General features: G+C 39.1%; 2 protein-coding genes across 3 annotated transcripts; both read right to left on the bottom strand.

Annotated features, from left to right (window-relative positions):
* Positions 1 to 60: 60 nt before the first annotated feature.
* Positions 61 to 6,375, bottom strand: rpl18 (ribosomal protein L18). The gene is made up of 7 exons (XM_080895334.1): positions 6,311 to 6,375; positions 5,628 to 5,714; positions 5,409 to 5,516; positions 4,210 to 4,308; positions 3,937 to 4,060; positions 2,026 to 2,095; positions 61 to 185 (listed from the first exon to the last, which is right to left on the bottom strand). Exons 1-7 carry the CDS (start codon positions 6,311 to 6,313, stop codon positions 110 to 112), a joined length of 567 nt encoding a protein of 188 aa, XP_080751460.1. The 5' UTR covers positions 6,314 to 6,375; the 3' UTR covers positions 61 to 109.
* Positions 6,376 to 10,242: 3,867 nt separating this feature from the next.
* LOC308405953 (mpv17-like protein) lies at positions 10,243 to 16,479 on the bottom strand. 2 transcript variants are annotated; one of them, XM_080896767.1, is made up of 6 exons: positions 16,407 to 16,479; positions 15,327 to 15,514; positions 14,832 to 15,175; positions 13,025 to 13,095; positions 12,898 to 12,927; positions 10,243 to 12,796 (listed from the first exon to the last, which is right to left on the bottom strand). In XM_080896767.1, the coding sequence occupies exons 3-6, from the start codon at positions 15,163 to 15,165 to the stop codon at positions 12,671 to 12,673; spliced, it is 561 nt and encodes a 186-aa protein (XP_080752893.1). In that variant the 5' UTR covers positions 15,166 to 15,175; positions 15,327 to 15,514; positions 16,407 to 16,479; the 3' UTR covers positions 10,243 to 12,670. The 2 variants fall into 2 exon arrangements, with proteins under 2 accessions (XP_080752893.1, XP_080752892.1); XM_080896766.1 differs by lacking the exon at positions 16,407 to 16,479 and adding an exon at positions 15,720 to 15,766.
* Positions 16,480 to 19,531: the final 3,052 nt, after the last annotated feature.

The following is a 19,531-nucleotide window of genomic DNA, read 5'->3' as shown; positions in this document are numbered from 1 at the left end:
ATTAACAATGAAGGGTGTATTTTGCGAAGAGCAAGCAGGCAAACAAAAACACAGAAGACATTTTGTACAACCAGCCTTTTATTGGTAGCAGAGTGAAAACAAAAACGCATTAGTTCTTGTAGCCGCAGCTGGCTCTGCGACCACGGGCTCTCTCGAACTTCCTGCCCTTGGAGCGGACGTAGGGCCTGGAGAAAGACACAAAAGGGTTTAAATTTAGCATATCTAACACATAAGATTAAGTTCCATTTGTCCCTTGAACTCAATGTCAGTGGTAAAAATCAATCTCTTATTTTTCCAGTGGGAAAAGACCGAAGCAGGTATTTGAATGAAGCCTTTCATGGCTGGGCCTTTACATCATCCTGTGAGTCACAATCCAGCTATGTTGATGGATCATACATCATCCTAAGAGCTTCATTTGTTTGGGACAAAGTGCTGGAATTTATTTTGTTTGGGAACACATTTCCATCAATTCATCATTACCTTACATCAGCCTCACATGTCTTTACTTGTTAAAGGTAGGTTTCATCAACATGTAAAGTACTTTAGAAGTGTCTTCTGATTTAGCTCAAGAGTCTTTTTATAACATCATTATTAACATGTGTGAAAGACATTGTTCTACACTGACAACCAACACCACCTCTGAACTCCTCAAACCTTAAAACTATTGTATTTAAAAACATCAAACACTGATTAAATCAAGAGATATGTACCATGTCTACCACCTGTAAGATTTATTTACTAATTATGACTGAAGTGGTTACCACTTCAATCATGCTTTTAATAGGGTGGAGATTTCTAATTCACTTTTGTAATCTCGTCCTAGGAGACGAGCCCAAGAAACAGCTGGACGTGTATTTACTAAGTCTGAATGTAAACCCTTTAAAAAAAAAAAAAAAAAAAAAAAAAAAAAAGCATGCCAGAATAAGGAAATCATTTAATTCTGGCCTTTGTGGACTCCTGGGCATTTAAAGCATGAAGCAACAGTGGACTACTGAGAATCCCTTGAGCAGTTTTCAAACATGCATTGGAAGCGCTTCTCACAGCTGTGTGAGTATGATGACCATCAAAAACTTAACCACAAGAGCACAAAACTGTGTCCAGACATTCTGAATATGTCACTTCCTGCTAAAACTAAACATTGATTAGTGCTTAGAGAACTATGAGGCTTATAATCTCCTTATGTGTGCTACAGACAAGAAAGGGCAAGTTAAGGCAAGTGTGGACAATGGTCTCCCTGATTCTCTCAACGCAGTCCTGAGTACATGCACATAACCAGCTTTAGTTAAAGGCTAAGTAGGGCTGTGCGATATGACCAAAATCTCATATCCTGATATAAAACATCTATCATCCGATAACGATATAAATCACAAAATTTTAACATTTTCTGTAAATTCTGTGAATCTCTGGCAGCTCGACTCGTGAAGTGTTTCCAGCTGGGCGCCATGTACCTGGAGTCCATTGTTTTAACCGATGCATGAAACTACACATTTTCAGTCATAAGTTGTAACGGCCGCCGTTTTCTTTGTGAGTATTTATTACACGGCGTGCTGCAGGGAAAAGCCTGTTCTAACGTTTGAGTCTAAGGTTTATTTTTTAGCACCTGACGGCTATTTTTTGCTTCTCATCCGTAAACACTGCATACTCTTTCACGTGATTCAGTTTATTTTGAAGAGTCTCAACAGGATCTTGAGCTTTATTGTGAAAGGTTTATGTGGAAAATAAACAAGCGGATACGCGATGGTCGTTGTTGCTAACGACAACTAAAAAGAGGCGCTCGTCCGTCTGTAGTGTGGTTATATAAGAGAGAACTTTAAGAAATTAATATAGCCACTACAGTGACCATCAAAACGATGAAAAAAATATTGCAGTAAACAGTTTATTTTGCGATACCACGAAACAAATGACAGCGTAAAATGAAACGATAGATGTTTTTATATCGTCATCCGATATATATTGTTATATCGAACAGCCCTAAGGCTAAGTAGTTTTTTTACAACAGCAACTTCACATCAGATGTACACTTACTTGGTGTGGCTGTGAGGGGTTCCAGGAGCCTTTCCAAAGTGCCTGTAAACCTCTCTGGCTTTACGAGGTCCTGGAGGAAAAGACGATATTAAAGGTTAAAATATACACACACACACACACACACACACACACACACACACACACACACACACACACACACACACACACACACACACACAAGTCATAACTGATGGGAGACCCGGACCCAGTTCCAATCAAACATCACTCCAACTCGGATTTAGTTCAAGTATTCTTTTAAAAAATATATATAATTTGTATAATAATAATAATAATAATAAGTATATAATTTGTTTCCTTTTCCTTATGTCAGATATTAAATTAAGTGCAAGAATCACGATCGTGGCTGAGGGGCGATATGGCTCAAGAATTGGCAGTTCGTCTTGTAATTGGAAGGTTGCCGGTTCGAGCCCTGGATCCGACAGTCTCGGTCGTTGTGTCCTTGGGAAAGACACTTCACCCGTTGCCTACTGGTGGTGGTCAGAGGGCCCAGTGGCGCCAGTGTCCGGCAGCCTCGCCTCTGTCAATGCGCCCCATCACCAGTGTGTGAATGGGTGGGTGACTGAATGTGTAAAGCGTTTTGGGGTCCTTAGGGACTAGTAAAGCTTCTATACAAATGCAGTCCATTTACCATTTAAGTGCAAGAATCACATTTTAGTACGGACCAGATTTGTAAATATTAGGGAAGCACCACTGCAAGTTTTTTGAAGTTATAATGCTCCGACCTCAGATGTCTGCTGATGCTGAATATGATGTCCTAACTGCTGTTTGCTTCCTACATGCTATGCTATCTCCACCTGCACCAAACAGTGCTGAGGTGTGACAAATTAATCACAAATGAATCGATCCGCCAATACGAGATAAAGCTGTTTGAATCAGGAGTCAAATATCACACTGATAGATCCTTACCAAATATACTAAACACCTGAAGGAACAAGAAGACCGTGAAAGCCTTAAGAGTGTAACAGACCCTAAAATCTAATATTTGCACTTATTTAATGTAATTATCGAGGCTATTTGAGGAAGAAAAAAAAGCAGATGACAAATGTTTAACACAATGCTGCAACATTATAGTATGTAATTACCTAAGCTAAACTAAATATTTACATGTGAACTGAACTAACGTGATTGTTTGAAGTTAGAAAACTGTAATAAAATAACAAGAGGACACGTCCTTAGTTTTAGTATTCGTTGGTTTGGTGAACTGTGTAATCACAGCTTGCCTAACGAGACTTTGGATGTCTTCAAGACTGTGATTCTACCAGTTTCAATTCTACTACTTAAAACCTGTTAATGATTATTCTAAATATTGTACCTTGAGCATACAATATCCACCTAATAATCAAGTATAAAGCTAACACAGAAACTAATAAAAACTTAACATTCTCAAACAATTAAAAAAAAAATAAAAAATTAGAAACAAGCAATCTGCTCTGGAAAAATACTGAACTTCAACCCAGTCATCAGTTCTTATTGCATGTGATTATTGGTGTTATTTGCCAATTTTTTGGTTGTACCAATATTTAAATGAGTATATTTTAATGCTTGGTTATCTCTAATGACAATAATGACTGAACATTCCCTCAAAAAAAAGTCAGGTGAAAAAATCTTATGTGGTTTCAGATAGGCTAAGACAGTGTTCTCTTGTGCAGAAGTAAGATATTGACTGCCATTGAAAGCAGAAAAATACATAGTTGTTTGATGTACAATCCTCATCTATTGCAGTGTGTTCTTAGCCTCCAAATAGCCAATGAAGCTCAACCACTACAGCTTCAGCAAACTGCACACTTAAGCTGTTATCTGGTACATCTTCCTTATTGGCCAGTTTCTAGGGCATCTGGTGGAAACAGCTCGTTTCAAAAATAGGATCTCCAACTCAATATGTTCAGTTACCTGACAGCAGCACCGTGCCTTGTCCTTTGGGAGAAGCCAAAGCCAGCTGGTCGAAGGTCATCACCTGACCTCCTGCCTTCAGGATCCTACGGCGGGCACCATCAGTCACCCTCAGAGCACAAATCTGTGGGACAGCAAGCAAGAGGTGAGGTCTGATTTGAGATTTTTTTTTTTTAAGCCACCTTTACAATGTTGAAGAAGCAGTTAGTAAATGTATTTTCTGGTGGGGGTGGGAGTGAAGTTGAACTGTTTTTTCTTAAATGTAAGACCTACCTTGAGCTTGGGGATATCCTGAATCCTGACATCATCAGTGACTGTTCCCACGACGACAGCGATTTTGTTCTCACGGCCGGGAAGCTTCATCTTACGGATCTAGGGGAAAAAAATAAACAAACAAAAAAGAAGAAGAAATTGAGGCAAATCAATGTGTGATTATAGAACTGATAACAGGGAGTACTAAAATAAAAATCCAGTCATTTGTTTTACAGAATCTCTAAAGACGCATTAAAAACTAAATTGAAAGAGTAGCAGAGATGCACCGATCCAGGGCGCACAATCAGCCAACTTTCCAACATTCTGGTTCCAACAACCAGCCTCCTACATGACCGATTTACCATTACCACGAAGCTTACCATTTCATGAATGCGCAACACATGCACGGTGCTGCAGAAAAGAAGTTGCACTCACACACTCACAGCTATACCGGACATACTGCGAGTGTGGGTTTCACACTGAGCGAAAACAACAAGTTGTCCACTTATGTCAGGAATGTTCATACCAGGAAAACCAAATCTAATCAAAACCTAAACACAGACATTTTAAAGAAACTCAAACGTAAAGCATCTAGAACTAAAGCAATCCAAAGCTCAGAGACAGCCACCAGTCAGCAGCTTCAGTATGCGCAAAAGGGTCAAAGCAGTTAAGAGGAAAATTATGGCAATGAGCAACATTATTATTCCAGTATCCGGCATTTGTCTTCTTACACAAATCTGCTGAACCTGCTTTGATTGATGTGATCAAATCTGTCAGGTAACAGTAGGCATACAGCAACTCATTTTCCATTAAATTTTTCTACCTCTTTCCATCCATTGTTTCATTTGTTTAAACGAGAGATCCTGTAACTTTCTGCAGCTTGGGCGAAACTGTAAAGTGAGCCTCTTTTATTATAAGAGTAACTTCTTCCTTAAAGAATTCATTTTGTTAGTATATGCTGTCAATTGTAGTCCTTAGAAAGGAAATACACTCAAAAAATTGGAAATCTGAATCAGTAAACTGCAATTAGTGCATCTCTCATAAGAAGAAACCTTAGAGAAGCCCTGATAGCCCTCTTCCAGCTTTATTTTAGGTTCACTGCACAGTTCGGTACATTAGGCCAGGGATGCTGAAGACTAACCAATTAACCTGGACACCATAGTAAAAGCAAACAGGAGGATACATGTGTGAAAATCAAAGTGAGAGGAAGAAAGACCTACCAGGCGGGAGACAGCAATGGGAGGCCTGTTGGTTCTGCTCATGAACAGCCTCCTCAGGACGACCCTGTTGAAGGGAGCATTGGAGCGGCGGGCCAAGAACCTGTACAACTGTTAAAGGCAAAACACCAGGAATGTCAGGATTACGGGTTTCAGACTGTTCAATAGTTAAAATGCACAAGCTACCATTTCAAACTTCACACACCTAGAAATTAATCTTACCTTGACCAGGAGCCTCAGATAGATATCCTGGCTCTTTGGCTCCTTCCTGTGCACCTTACGGTCCTTGTTGTGCCTGATGTCGACTCCCTGGAAAATTGATTAGAAGCAGATTCATATATTAATCAGGTAAGAAAAACATAATCTTGACCAAGAACACCTCATACATCTAACCCTCAACTGTTTATCTTTAAAATTAAATATATAACACCGAAAACAAAATAGAATACATTTAAGAGGGATATTACACACTACATAGCTCATACTCATCCACATAACAGCGGCCGATACACACGTTGACACTCTGCAGCTAACCGCTAACTCTGAACGGCATAGCAAACATGCATATAGCGTCAAATAAGGAAACTTCTGATCTTACGACACATACGTTAAATTTGGGACAAAAATAAACAGTGACCTGTGATAATATATAGCATCTTTAACCCATTGTAAATCTGACTTATTCTCAACTTGAAGGCGTAAAGCTACCACCGGTGTCGGCTCCCAAGAATATAGGCTAATGTGAATTATAAAGTCAAATCACACGAAATCTTAGCACGACTCGGACATAAAGTATGTTTATAACGTGTAAATGTTTTCATCTAAAACATCAGGTGGTTTAATTCAGAGGATGACCGCGGATAGTCTGACTATCGTGTTTTAGAAATTCTGTTAGCAGGACCTACCATCTTGGACTCAGAGCGAAAAGGGAAAAGGAAGACCCGAGGTCTCGCGATAAGCTGTGCGCTTAGATCTCAGGCGCCTGATTGGTTAGAGAGCATGCGTTTCCTGCCCCAACAGCTCGGATGATATGGGATGGCGCCCCCAGTGGTAGAAACAGAAAATGAGCATTTCTCGAGTTCACCTTTTCGCATCTTTTTGGTTTAATTTAGTTATAAGTATTTAAGCAAATTAGTACATTGAGTAAAATACTAGAAGGATTATTTTTTTTATCAGGCATTTTGAAAATAAACACGGAATTTCACCCAAAAAGTAGTTTTATATCACAGAGCTTTAAAAATGAATTGTTTAGATTACATTTTGTATCAGAAATGGTTTAGCAACAGGAGCATGATTTATATTTAGCATATGAACAAATTGTTTTGGTTAGTTAAGTGGAAAATTTTACGTGACCTCATTATTAAAATTATAATAGCCTTCGTTTTTACCAGGCATTCATACCCGGTAATGTGTCTTGCGTTTTCCATGCTACATCGCTACACCATGCATTCTGCAAATGAAGCTGAGGCCACAGGGTGTCGCCAAAATGTAAAAAAGGCGACATCATATTTGAATTTTAATGTTTTATTGCTCCCTGACCTCTTTATTCCTCTCAGATCTCTGCCTGGGGGTTTTGACATTTACAGTGCCGTTTTATTACTACCCCGCTTTTCTATGCTGATCTCTCAAGTGGTTCTTGTTGTGATAATGATGTTTGATCTATGCATATTGGAGGATTAACAGCCCAAAACGGTCGCACGACTGAAAAATCGGCTCAAAATGGGCCAAAAAAAAAAAAAAAAATCGCACAGTGTATGCCCAGGGAGCACCGAAGGAAGTGGTGGTGTACACTAAGTATTCATTCAAATACTATGTTTAAAAAGAAAAAAAACAACAACACCCAGAAGTCAACAGGTTATGATCTCAAACACATTCCCAGATGTTTGAGTTAGTAAGCTGCAAATTTGAGATAAGCCAAATTTATTGATGGTGAAAATTTCGTTTGTTTTGATTCAATAGCGGAAAATAAACTTTAGTATTTCATATTTTGGTGAAGTTGGAAGTGAAGTAGAACATATAATGTTATTAAATTAATAGACATTAACATGATGAGATCATTTTATACACAGAAACACAGTTAAACCAAACTGTTTGTGTATCTGTACAATGTATTTTCCCACTTTGTTCTTTAATGTGACAAACTAAAAACTCACGTTAATCAACCAAAGTAACTTACACAGAGAAACAGACATGCTGAGCAGAATTCTATATGATGCTTTTAATTACATTAACACGGGATACCTCCCTGCAGGTGGAGGAGAGGGGCTGGGTGAGTGGAGGTGAAGAGATGAAAGCAGGAAGGTTGAGGGTGTGGAGAAGGATGTATGGGGTCTGCAGGTGAGGGTCGTAACAGAGGAAGGTGGTGAAAGGAGGTCAGAAGGTCTCGTATCTATCTTGAAGTTCAGCAGCCTCCTCAATGCCCCTTTCAGCAAAAAACTTCCTAAACAATCTCCATTTACCTCTTTCCTTCTTTTCTTGCTTCTCTTTCTCTTCGACTTCCATTTGTTCTTGCTTCTCTTGCTTTTTCTGGTCTTTTGTAGTGTCTGTCTCTTGCTCACAACATTTTCTCTGCCCATGCAACTCCATCAAGTTTGTATAATTCTGCAGAAGTACTTTGTAGTTATTCTTAAGTTGCTCCAATTGTTCCTCCTCATCTTTAGGCTCCTCTTTCATGTGTTTACACTCCTGCTGGTGTTCCAGCATTTCCTCCACACCTTTCTGACTCTGGGCCTCTTTGTCTGGCTTCACTTTTACACTTGCATCTTTTGGATTTTCCATTTCTTGCTTCTGCTCCTCCGCTGTTTTCATTTCTGCTTCCAGTTTTTTGTAACGTTCTTCAAGTTCCTTGTATTTCTGCTCTGTTTCGTTTTTATACTTTACAAAAAGATCCCAGTGGATGTAGCGTTGCCTTTCTTCCAAGAGACCATTTAGACGTCTCCTCAGCATGTATGCGCTCTCGCTGAGGTCTTGGTTTGCTCTTCGGAGGGCGTTGAGCTCATTGTAAAGCGGACCACCCCAGCGAGGAGCGCCAATGTTTAGTGGATTTCTTTGGTAGTTGAACCTTTGGGTCATTGTAAAAAAAAACTAACTTTTTTCTTTACCTTAAACAAAAGAAATCCTTTCTAGACACGAAATTTAACGTTCAATAAAGTCTCTTGCTGTTTGCAGTTGAAGAGCTTGTTAGGTTTTGACGGAAGAAAACACACTGACGAGACAAGCAAAGGAGGTTTAAACGAGGCTTTCAGCTGTTTGCCACCGCGTGTCCATGGCAACGACCTTTGACAGGGCTCAAGTTATTTTGCTCTTCAAAAACAAATAAATAACGACACACAGCACACAGTTTTGTATTTAAAATTTCGTTCCACTTTCCCTTTCCCCAAATATATTCGATAGACCCTGTGCACGAGAAAATGCTAACTTCCTGGTTTGAGACCGGATGTGGGGTTGTACATTTCCGGTAGCTTTACCTTGCGGTCAATCGCTACTGCGAAGATATACTCCAAAATCATGTCCAAAACTCGAAAACGGAAAGTTCGCGTTAAGTTACAAAGAGGAGAAGGTGGGAACACTCACAACTGTTGTGTCATAAAAAATTAAAGAGTTTAGATCGATCAGTTGTTTACATCACTCAACACAAGCAGAACTGCATTACTGCAGCAGAAGACACATCGTCCACATTCAGAAGCACATCTCTGTATAGTGACTGGTCTTATGATTTAACCAGACAAATGTTCAGCATTCAAACTGCAGGTGAAGAATAGTCAAGCCAGATGTTTCCCCCATAATGTCGAGATCAGTTAGTCAAGTACACACCTACACAGCACGTTAACAAACCCTGAAAAAAAGCCACACAAAAAATGAATGATTGCTGGTAACGGTTTCTATACATTAGTATTTACGAAGTGTATGTTGTGACTTACCTTAAAAATTACAGTGGTCCCTCGCTAATAACGCGGTTCACCTTTCACCTCGCTGTTTCGCTGATTTTTTAGTGCAAGTTTGCATGCTTATTTTTTTTTTACGTCACATTGTGTCCTGCGTCCTGATCGCTGCAGACGATCTCCTCCGGGACGTCTCTCCTGTACAGTACAGAATCGCTGCATCGATTGATAGCAGTGTGACTCTGAAGTGCAGTACTGTATGTCCACGATGTCCACGAAACGTTTTGCACTGTCAAAAAATAAAATTGGCCACTTGATTTCACCTATCGCTGGTTATTTTTAGAACCTAACACCCGCGATAAAGGAGGGACAGCTGAGAAATATAACATTTGAATCCCTTTTCTCTTTTGCCCTGAGGCGGGGGAAAAACATCGACAAGTCGATGAACATCATTTACAGATATATTGGGTAAATGCCCAAGACATCTGTAGAAATGTAAATCGCCGCTTGATTCATTCATTTGCTTAACTTGTTTTGGACCGGAAACAAAGCTTCTCACAAGAGTTTCCGCACCGGAAGTAGCATATGCTAACGTACACATAGTCGATTATCTTAAACAAAAAACTTAGTTATTGTAGCTTAAATCTAACGATTTAATCGGTTCATTTTAACTTTCTGAATCACTCTGCTGGTATATCGGGAGTTGCGGCCAAGGAGCTGATCTACTTAATTATTTTAGTTTGTTAAAAATTCTATTCATCTTCTGCTTGAATTTGTCTTCAGTGTTTGTAACAGTGAAGCTCCAGATTACAATGACAGCAAATCACAACAGCAGCCTGTATTCAATTGATTTATTTTTTTATTCACTACAACATTTAAGGTTTGTATAAGATACAGGACTGAGACAGGACTCTTCCAGACACTAAACCAAGGCACAATGTACATTTCAATTCCTTTAATTTTAAATATGTTTATATTGTCTATCCTGTAAAATAGTCAGATGTCTATTCATATTAATGTACATAATTCACCTGCTTGCTGCTACTACTGCACATTCACCCAATGTATATATATATATATATATATATATATATATATATATATATATATATATGTGCAATTTTTTTTGCACATGTCGAGGAGCGTGTCAGGCTACATGTCACTGTGTGTTATACTTGTATAGCTATGCATGTGACAAATAAAGAACCTTGAACCTGAGAGAGGAGGACAGAGAGGGAGAGAAAGGAAAATATGCGATTGACTGAAATGTGCCTGTTTTTCATCTTGTCAGCTTTGCTACAACTAGTTCTTTAAAGACTGAGCGTTTGCTCAGGTTTTTCTAACTAAAGCCAAGAGAGAAGTGAGGATGAAACGGAGGAAGTTTAAAGCACCTGCCCCTTTCCTGATTGGTGCCCTAATTGCCCTTTTTTTTTTTGAGGCAATTTTTAAATCTTTGTTTATTTATTTTATGTGTGTGTGCGTGTGGGGTCTTGCCTGCGCCCCTCAACAATAATATTTAACTATTAATCACAGTTTTGCTAAATAAAAGGATCTGACTTGCATCAGTCACATGACTACTATTAACCAATGATCGCCCTTGACTGCAGAGCGAGGTGTCGAATTGAAACAAATGGGCGTGCCGTGTGTGCACCAGCGCAACTAATATTAGCTGTCCTTTTATTAACTGCACAAGTAATGCTGGTCACAGCTGCTAGCTGGCTGGGTAAGGATGTCAGGGATCTAAGTCTGTCCACCGTTTAGGGAACATATTTAGTTTTAAAGTAAGTTCAAGGGCTTTTCCTGCCTTTCTGGAGAACTTATTAGATATTTTTTTGTGAAATATATGCATATCTACATAATTATGAATTATTATAATTATGATATTCTGAAAAAACACTTTAAAAAATATGGATTTATATTTCAAATATGACAAAGTGCTGATTTTACAGCAGCAAAATGAGTTTAAACATTTAACAAACTTTCTGCCTGCATAGACTGGATAGTCAAACAAATTGAATCCCCATAAGTACATTATTTTATATTTTTTGCTTTATTTTTTTTATTTTAATTACTTTATTGTTATAGCACTAGGAATAAATAATAAGGGAAGTACTCTGGATCAGTACCATGATGCAAAATCTATAAAGATTTTTTGCAAAGGATTCAGGTAAAATTAATGGCTACAGTGACCCTGAGCCATTGCTAGCTAAAGTGTAGCTTTAGCTATTATTATTATTATTTAGCTATTATTTTATTTTTTTTCCTCGCATTTGGTTGCAGTATTCTCTTAGTCTGTTTAAATCAAATGATTTCACCAGATCCTCTTAACCTTTTATTCGGGAGATCGAGAGACCAGCCTCGGAGTGCTAGAATTCGAGCTGCTCACAAAGGAGAAATCAACAATATTCAACATTTGGACACCACGGCCCCAGCTGCAGGCCCAAGGCTGGAGCCCACCAAAACAACTCCCTGATAACGACTGTGTGATGACTATTCTTCCCGCCCCATGAAGGACACCTGGATTGGCTGGAGGACTGTTTACTTAGCCTGATAGGCCGAAGGACACTGTCTCAGCTAAACTATGGACACGCACACACACACACTTACACTGATAAGCACTCACTCATCCCCCTCCCTTTCCAACGCCTTCGATGCTTGTGCCCTACCGGGGATGATAGCAGTCAACTGGACCAGCACAGATGCTGCAGGACCAGATGCGCTGTCTACGCCGGCTCTCTCTTACCCTTTACCCGCCCTGTTGCTTGTCTCGTGTTTCTATGGTGTATTGATAGTCATGTGCTTTTGTGCTGAGGTGTTTTTTCTTTTATCAAACTGTTCTCCCACTAGGAGCTCAGTCTGAGTGGAGTTTTTTTTCTCCTCCTCTTACCTCATGTAGTGTATTTTCGTTGTTTTTTCCTATCAGCCTACCTTCTGACATGTCTGCCCAATGTGATGTTTGTGTAAAGTTGGTCAGAAGGTTCCTTTGTGAGTGCGCATGCGCCATTAGCGTGCTGCCTGCTGTAACCCCTAATTTCCCTCGGGATGAATAAAGTATTCTGATTCTGATTCACAATAGAACAAAACATGTCAAAAACTGAAACAATGTATCATGTGACGTTTAAAGAAAAATATTAGCTCATTTTGAATCTGATGGCAGAAACACATCTCAAAAAAGTTGGGATAAGTCCATATTTACTACAATGTAGCATCGCGTCTTTGTTTAACAGCAGCCTGTAAACATCTGGGAACAGACCAGCTGCTGGGGTTTATGGGTTTCTGATGTATATAAATCACTGCATTCAGATTTTACTCACAGTGTCCCAGCTTTTTTGGAATTGTGTTTTTAGTTAGTTTACTAAAGCCTTCGATGTGACGAGGAGAGTCTCAGGTTCTTTCCTGTTCATGGTGTCGCTGCTGTCTGAGGTGACACAGGAAGATTGTGAAAACCAGGGCGACACCACCCAGAAACACCGTCCGAGCCACAGGGGGGACGAATGCAAAGTTCACTGCCTGAGGTGATGGGAAAGAAGAAAAATGGATATCATGATTGTGAAAGCCTGTCATCAGTGTAGTTCTCTCAGTCTGTGTGTGCAGAGAAGAGTTGAGCAAACCTGCATTGTTGACCAAAATACTACCCCAGTCTACAGAGTGGGAGAGAGAGAGAGATTATTACAGGAGATCTGGGAACATATCGCCATCATGAAGTTTAATAAAGACAGACAATGACTTTATACGTACCTTGTAAGATGTCCAAAATTTCTGCCTCCAGTCTTCAAGTGGGTCATCTTTGTGTTCAAGTAAACTCAAACCTACAATGTAGACAGATTTTGTTTTTCAATCGGTCATTAAAAACTCACTTTTCTTTACCCAATTATTCATGGGTAGATTTGTGTTACTTGGTAATAACTATAAGGTAAATCGTTTGATTAATTCAGATGTATTGATGTAACCTAAAATGTTTGTGCAGATCAGTAGAGTATGCGAACATTTGAGATTTGTCCACATGTAATCCATAACTGAGGACAAAGCTTGTAATAATACAACAGTAATGAGCAGAAGTAGTCATGTTTAGTAATAAAAAATTGATGCCATCAGTACGGTTATATTAGTATTCTTAGAATTAGGAGGCTTCTTTAGATGAATTAAGTTTATATACAATATACAGTGATCTAATAGGTGTTTTTTTCATAGGTGAAGGCTGTTATGAAAACCCGAGTAGACCAAAGAGTCCAATTAGCATGCTAACAGTAACACCTGCTGACTATGGTCTTGAAAAGGGAAAATATCCAGTTCACAGAGTGAAAATGCCTTGTTGATATCAGTGGTCTTGGAAGGATGGACAAACTGCAGGAAGGGCATAGTGACTTAAAGCATCTCTGAAGCAGCAGCAGTAGAAGAGCACACTAGGTGTCATTCCTGCCAGCTAACAACAGAAAGCTGAGGCTACAGTTCACATGGGCCACTAAAATTAGACAATACAAGATTAGAAAATCAGTGCCTGGTCTAATGAGTCTTGAGTTCTGCTGAGACATTTGGTTAGTTGGGTCAGAATTTGGCATAAGCAACATGAAATCTTGGAAAGGATTGTGTAAACGGTTCAGGGTAGTGGTGATGTAACAATGGGATTCTTTCTTGGCACATTTTGGGCCTGTTAGTACCAACTGAGCATCATTTAAACACCACAGCCTGCCTGAGTGTTGTCCACTCTTTTAAAACCACAGTGTACACATCTTCTGATCGCTGCTTCCTGGATAACACATATCACAAATCTCATATCATCTCAAACTGATTTCTTGGCCATGACAGATTACTCAAATGGCGATCTCAGACTTCCAATAAAACACCTTTGGGATGCAGTGGAATGGGAGATTCATTATGGATGAGCAGCTGAAAAATTTGCAGCATGTGTGATGGTATCGTATCAATATGGACCAAAATGTCTGAGAAATGTTTCCAGCACCTTGTTGAATTGACACTATGACAATAGATACCCCAACTCACTACTGACCTGTACCCAATAAGTTGACTAGTGAACATAGCTGCCATTAATTCAGAGTGGTATGGTGCAGTTGCATGGTCAGCAGATTCATACTGACTGTGAAAAACATCCAATAAAACAGTAAAACAATGTAGATGTCTATCTGAAGCCTGACTGGTTGAACTCTGTCTTAGATTATGGGGATTTTCTTTACACAAAAAACTTATAAAAAAAAAAATATATATATATATATATATATATATATATATATATATATATATATATATATATATATATATATATATATATATATATATATATATATAGTACCTTTCAAGATAAATATTACAAATTGTGACACATCCAATGGGGTAAAAACATAAAGACATAAAGAAAATATACATTTTTAGTTGCTTTTTAAAAACTCAGAGTCTAGGAACCAGTCTTCCAAAAGCTCTGCCATCTTTAGATGTCAAACTTGTATGATGCACAGCCATCAGGTATTGATCACAGGCTCCTGCTGGAGGTTCACAAATAGCTGTAAAAGTCAAAACTAGAATCACATACCAATGTAAAAGGCACTGATGGTGAGAGGAGCCGCAATCAGCTGGTCCACCACCACCTTCCCAGTTACTGCCTTTACTCCGCCTCCTGGCAGCATCTTCTCCAGCCCTCTGAGCCAGTGATAGTTGAAGTTGGCGTGGAAACAAAAACCGACGGTCGCCACTCGAGCCATCTGATGCCAGTCGACTCCTACTAAATCCTCCGATGTGGATCCTGTTGCTGGTTTCTCACCCAGCACGCTCTGCTGTACGAGGTCAGCAGAGGCGAACAGGGCTGTGTATCCCAGGATGTTACTGATGTACGGGTGAGCTTTGAACACAGCCCAGACCCACTTCATAGTGAGGAATCTGATAAGAGAGAGCATTAAAGCTGAAGTCATTCGACATTTGCCTTAGTTAGGAAAGCCGTTCACTGAAGGTTGAAAAACAGTGGGTGAGGAAATTCAGCAGCATAAGGGCCAGGCTATGATTAGTGATCCCCTAAAATATCCAGACTTACCTTTCAGAGTTGCTCCTCTCACACTCTTCTGAGTCTCCCCAAAGCCAAAAAGACACAAACTACATTTCTCTGGACAAAGACGATCATCAGCAGAGGCAAATCTACACGTGACGAGATCTCACAGGGTCAAAGTTCTGCTCCTGTTGCAGGGCATGTGTGATAAAGCCTTATCATCCCCCTGGAGAGGACTGTGAGAAAGCACAACATGTGAAGCGTGAGACTTGACTGAACACACACTAACAAACTCATGCTGTAAAGCTTAAACAGCTGAATGTATGTGCATGCAGATTTGATAACGACGGTTGAATGTACTCATTGCACTCATCGTGTAATGTCACTATGTAAGCAAATCCTGGTAAGAAAATCTCTAATCTCTAACACACTATGACTTACCACGCTATTCCTTGTAACCACACCAGAGCTGTGCACCCTTGGGCCCGAAGCACATGTAGTGTCACTATAAATAGATGCCACTCCTGCAGCAGCGATTCCCTTCTCTGAGTTAACCGCTTGGCTTTGAAAAGGCGCCGAAATCGGATAGAAGCAATTTTCAAGATTTTATGGCTTCTTTTGAAGTAAGTGAATGAATTTGCACCTCTCACTTATGTGTTTTGTTTTTACTGTGAACATTCTCACAAAATCACTGACATCTTCCGAGTAGTTACTCTGTGTCCCAACAGCCAAATGAAAGCATAAATGAGACGATTCCATTGCATTAATTTTTCCTAAATTTTGCCTCTGCATATCAGGATCTCACCTGCATTGGGTGATTTTTGCTTTTACTTGTGCTGTATTAGTATATATTGAATGTTTTTGCTCGTTTAGCTCTGAAGGTCATTGGTTAAAATGTGTTTTGTTTAACATGCTTAAACACATTTTCTTGGTTTATTTAGTGAAAAGCCAAAAGATCTGCAAACTTGTCAGTACAGATTAAGAAGCTGGGTGGATATTTCACTTGAGTAATATAAAGTAAAAGTAATTTGTTAGGTACACCTCAGGAAAAGCAGGTTGGACGCCTTTTACTATCAGAATTGCTTCATTTTTTTATGTCAGAGATTCAACAAGGTGCTGGGAACAAACCTCACACTCAAAACTTTTGGTCCATATTGACACAACAGCATCACACAGCTGCTGCAGGGTCTCCCATTCTGCCTCACTCCAAATGTGAGGAACTGCAACTGGATTGAATTCTGGTGACTGTGGAGGCCATTGGAGTACAGTGAACTATTTATGAAAAAAAAAAACAGCTTGAGATGATTTGAAATTTGTGACATGGTGTGTTGTCTATCAGAAGATTGGCACATTGTGGTTATAAAGAGATGGACACGCCAGCAACAATGCTCAAGTAAGATGTGGTGCTTAAATTATGCTTAATTGGTACTAACAGGCCTATAGTGTGCTGAAGAAGTTCCTCACACCTTAACCCAATCACGACCATCCTAAACTGTTGATAAAAGGCTTGATGGAGCCATGCTTTCGTGTTCTTTACACCAATTCTGACTCTAAAAAAGAAATTCATTTCTGAGAATGAATGTGGCAGTTTTTTGGCTGGAAGGGAAATAAGTTGACAACTTTTTACCAAGTTACTTTTAGGTAAAAGATACCAAAAAGTAACTTGACTGTCTATGTCAAATGTAGACAGACAAATTCCTACTCCTTATTTGAATTTTTGTTGTGTGTTGTGTTGGATTTGCATGTTGCGCTCACATCTAGAAAATTAACAATAACGTGAGCTGCAAAGAAGAGAAAAGTTAATAATCGTAACCTTAAAATCACTTTGTAAAGTTAAATGTATTTTCACATCTGTGTAAAATAAATAAATAAAATAAAGCCTAGCCACACACCTGCTGCCATAGATATGCAAAATGTTGAACTTGGAAGGTGTCCTTTTGAATCGTAAAGGTCAATTAAAAGCAGCTAGCAACCATCCTAGATCTTCCCACTGAGAATGTGATAATTAGGGCCAGAGTTTAAACTGGTCAATTAAGTGCTTGTTAACCCTGAACTCAAGCGTTAGTGTCTCGCAGTATTTAACAAGCTGCTTTCAGAAAGCCACACAATGGAGGCGTGTGCCCACACTTCTACAAGTGGTTGACTTCTCAGATAATTGCCCTTTTCTTTTCAGACCCTCTCATCATGTCTCACTTCCTCTCCCGTTATCAATTTGTCAAAGCAGATTCCTTTAAGACTGCCTGGGAAAAATGCATTTGCATTGACCGCTGATGTCACTCAGCTTAATTTGTGCACACATCGGTCCACAATACATGCACACACATGCATTAACAGCTGAATTACTGCAGCACGCCTCCTCAGCCTTCAGTGCAGTTTGTAGAGAGATACACAGAAACCTGGAGACAAAACGGTAAGCAGGCTTTTGCAGTTATTTTTATATATTTTTATATAATTATAAGTTATGTAGATCTGCTGTTTCCACAGTACAACACATTAGCTGTAACAGCGTTTTTGACATTTTGTTGTTATGTTATAATAAATACGAGTTACAGCCTTTACAAACAGGTTTATATAAACACTTATTGCTTAATCGGTGATTTTTGCCTGCAGTTTGTCTTTTCTCATCATTTAATCATTTAATTTTTTTAATAATCATTCATCCTGATCACTTCCTATATGTTCATCTTATGAGAATTGGGGCTTGATTTCTTTATAGTGATTTCCTAGTTAGTGGAAATTGACTATGTACACTTTTGGGTACTTTACTTGTACTAAACATAAATTCACAGCGAAGTGTTGAACTTTTAACTCCCCTTCTATTGCTTTACAGATGCACTGCAATTAGTCTGACGGCACATTTCTTTGTTTTTTGCGTTATAGTTGGGGTTAAAATTTGTGGCAGCCAGGCTTTTAGACTTTTGACTTTTTAAGGCATGGCTCAGGCAGTAGGGTGTGTTGTCTACCAATCAGAAAGTCGGTTTAACGATCCCCAGCTATTCCAGTGTACATGTCAAAGTATCCTTGAGCAAGACGCTGAGTGTAAATGTTAGAAAACACAAAGGCAGAGATAAAAGTGCTGTACGAATGTGTGTGTATGTGTTAGTTGGGTAAATAAGACTATAATGGATAAGTCATATAATCTTAATAAAAAAATCCTAAAATTGAGTAGAAAGGTGCAAGTACCAGACCATTTACTCCTCATGTCACAGTTCCTCAGAACAGTAATATTAATTTTGAGAAATAATAAGATAATTTTTTTCCTGTGCAGAATAAATACTTTTAGATATAGTGAAGGCAGATTATATTTTATTTAAGTACAAGAGAAATTTACTCCTTCTGTCATTGTTTCTCGTCTGTCAGGAAATGCAGGATTCAGTTCAAGATTACTCTGATTACTTTCAGAGCTCTGCCTGCCTTACGGGTATACAGCACCTTTATGGTTAGCACCTGTCTGAGCTCCTCTGATCAGGATCTGTTCTGCTCTCCATCCTTTAAACTCAAGAAGACTCTGCTGGAGCATTTATGTTATATAAATGGACGTTTATTCCACTTTAAGTCAGTGACTCCTGACTCTCCTAAATCTCCACTAAATGTATGTTTCTCAGGCATGCGACCGTCTATCTCTGCGAGTCTTGAGCCTGGGTTGGAGCGAGGGGTCCCCTGGGGTCGTGACCTGTACACCTTTGTAACTTCAGCAGCAGGTCACATGATGAGGACCCTGCAGAAACCCAAGAAGAACCGACCATCCAAGCGGCAGGTCAACCACCGTCGCTTCCTGCACAACGTGATTCAGAGGTGTGTTTGACCATCAGTGAAACACTTGCAGTAAAATGTAGAACAGCCTTTTCCTGCCAGTGAAACTGAGCGTAAGAAAATGCGAGCTCCCAGATGATGAGAGGGGGAAAAATACAAAAAACATTGCTATGTAGCATTCAGTGTGTTGCGTGGTTTTCACATGAATGTGTACTTATTACTCCTTAAATCCCCTAAAATGATAAAAAAAAAACAAGGATGGAGGGTAGATAACATTTCATTTTTAAAGGAATAGTATTTTGAAAATACACACTGAAGGTTAGGAGAGTAATTTGATAAAAATCTAACATATGTGACTTCAAAAAACAAGCTGGCAGGGAAGGTTCTCACAACACTGGCAAAAGTTGACTTCTTTCTAAAAATGTTTTTAAGAAAACATTTGAAGGATTTTTATCATTTCAAACCGGATAAGATTCATAGTTTAACTTACACATACATGC

Source organism: Rhamphochromis sp. 'chilingali', assembly GCF_963969265.1.
Source record: "Rhamphochromis sp. 'chilingali' genome assembly, chromosome: 11".
In the NCBI taxonomy this organism is placed as follows: Eukaryota; Metazoa; Chordata; class Actinopteri; order Cichliformes; family Cichlidae; genus Rhamphochromis; species Rhamphochromis sp. 'chilingali'.
This window is presented reverse-complemented; position numbering and strand designations above follow the sequence as displayed.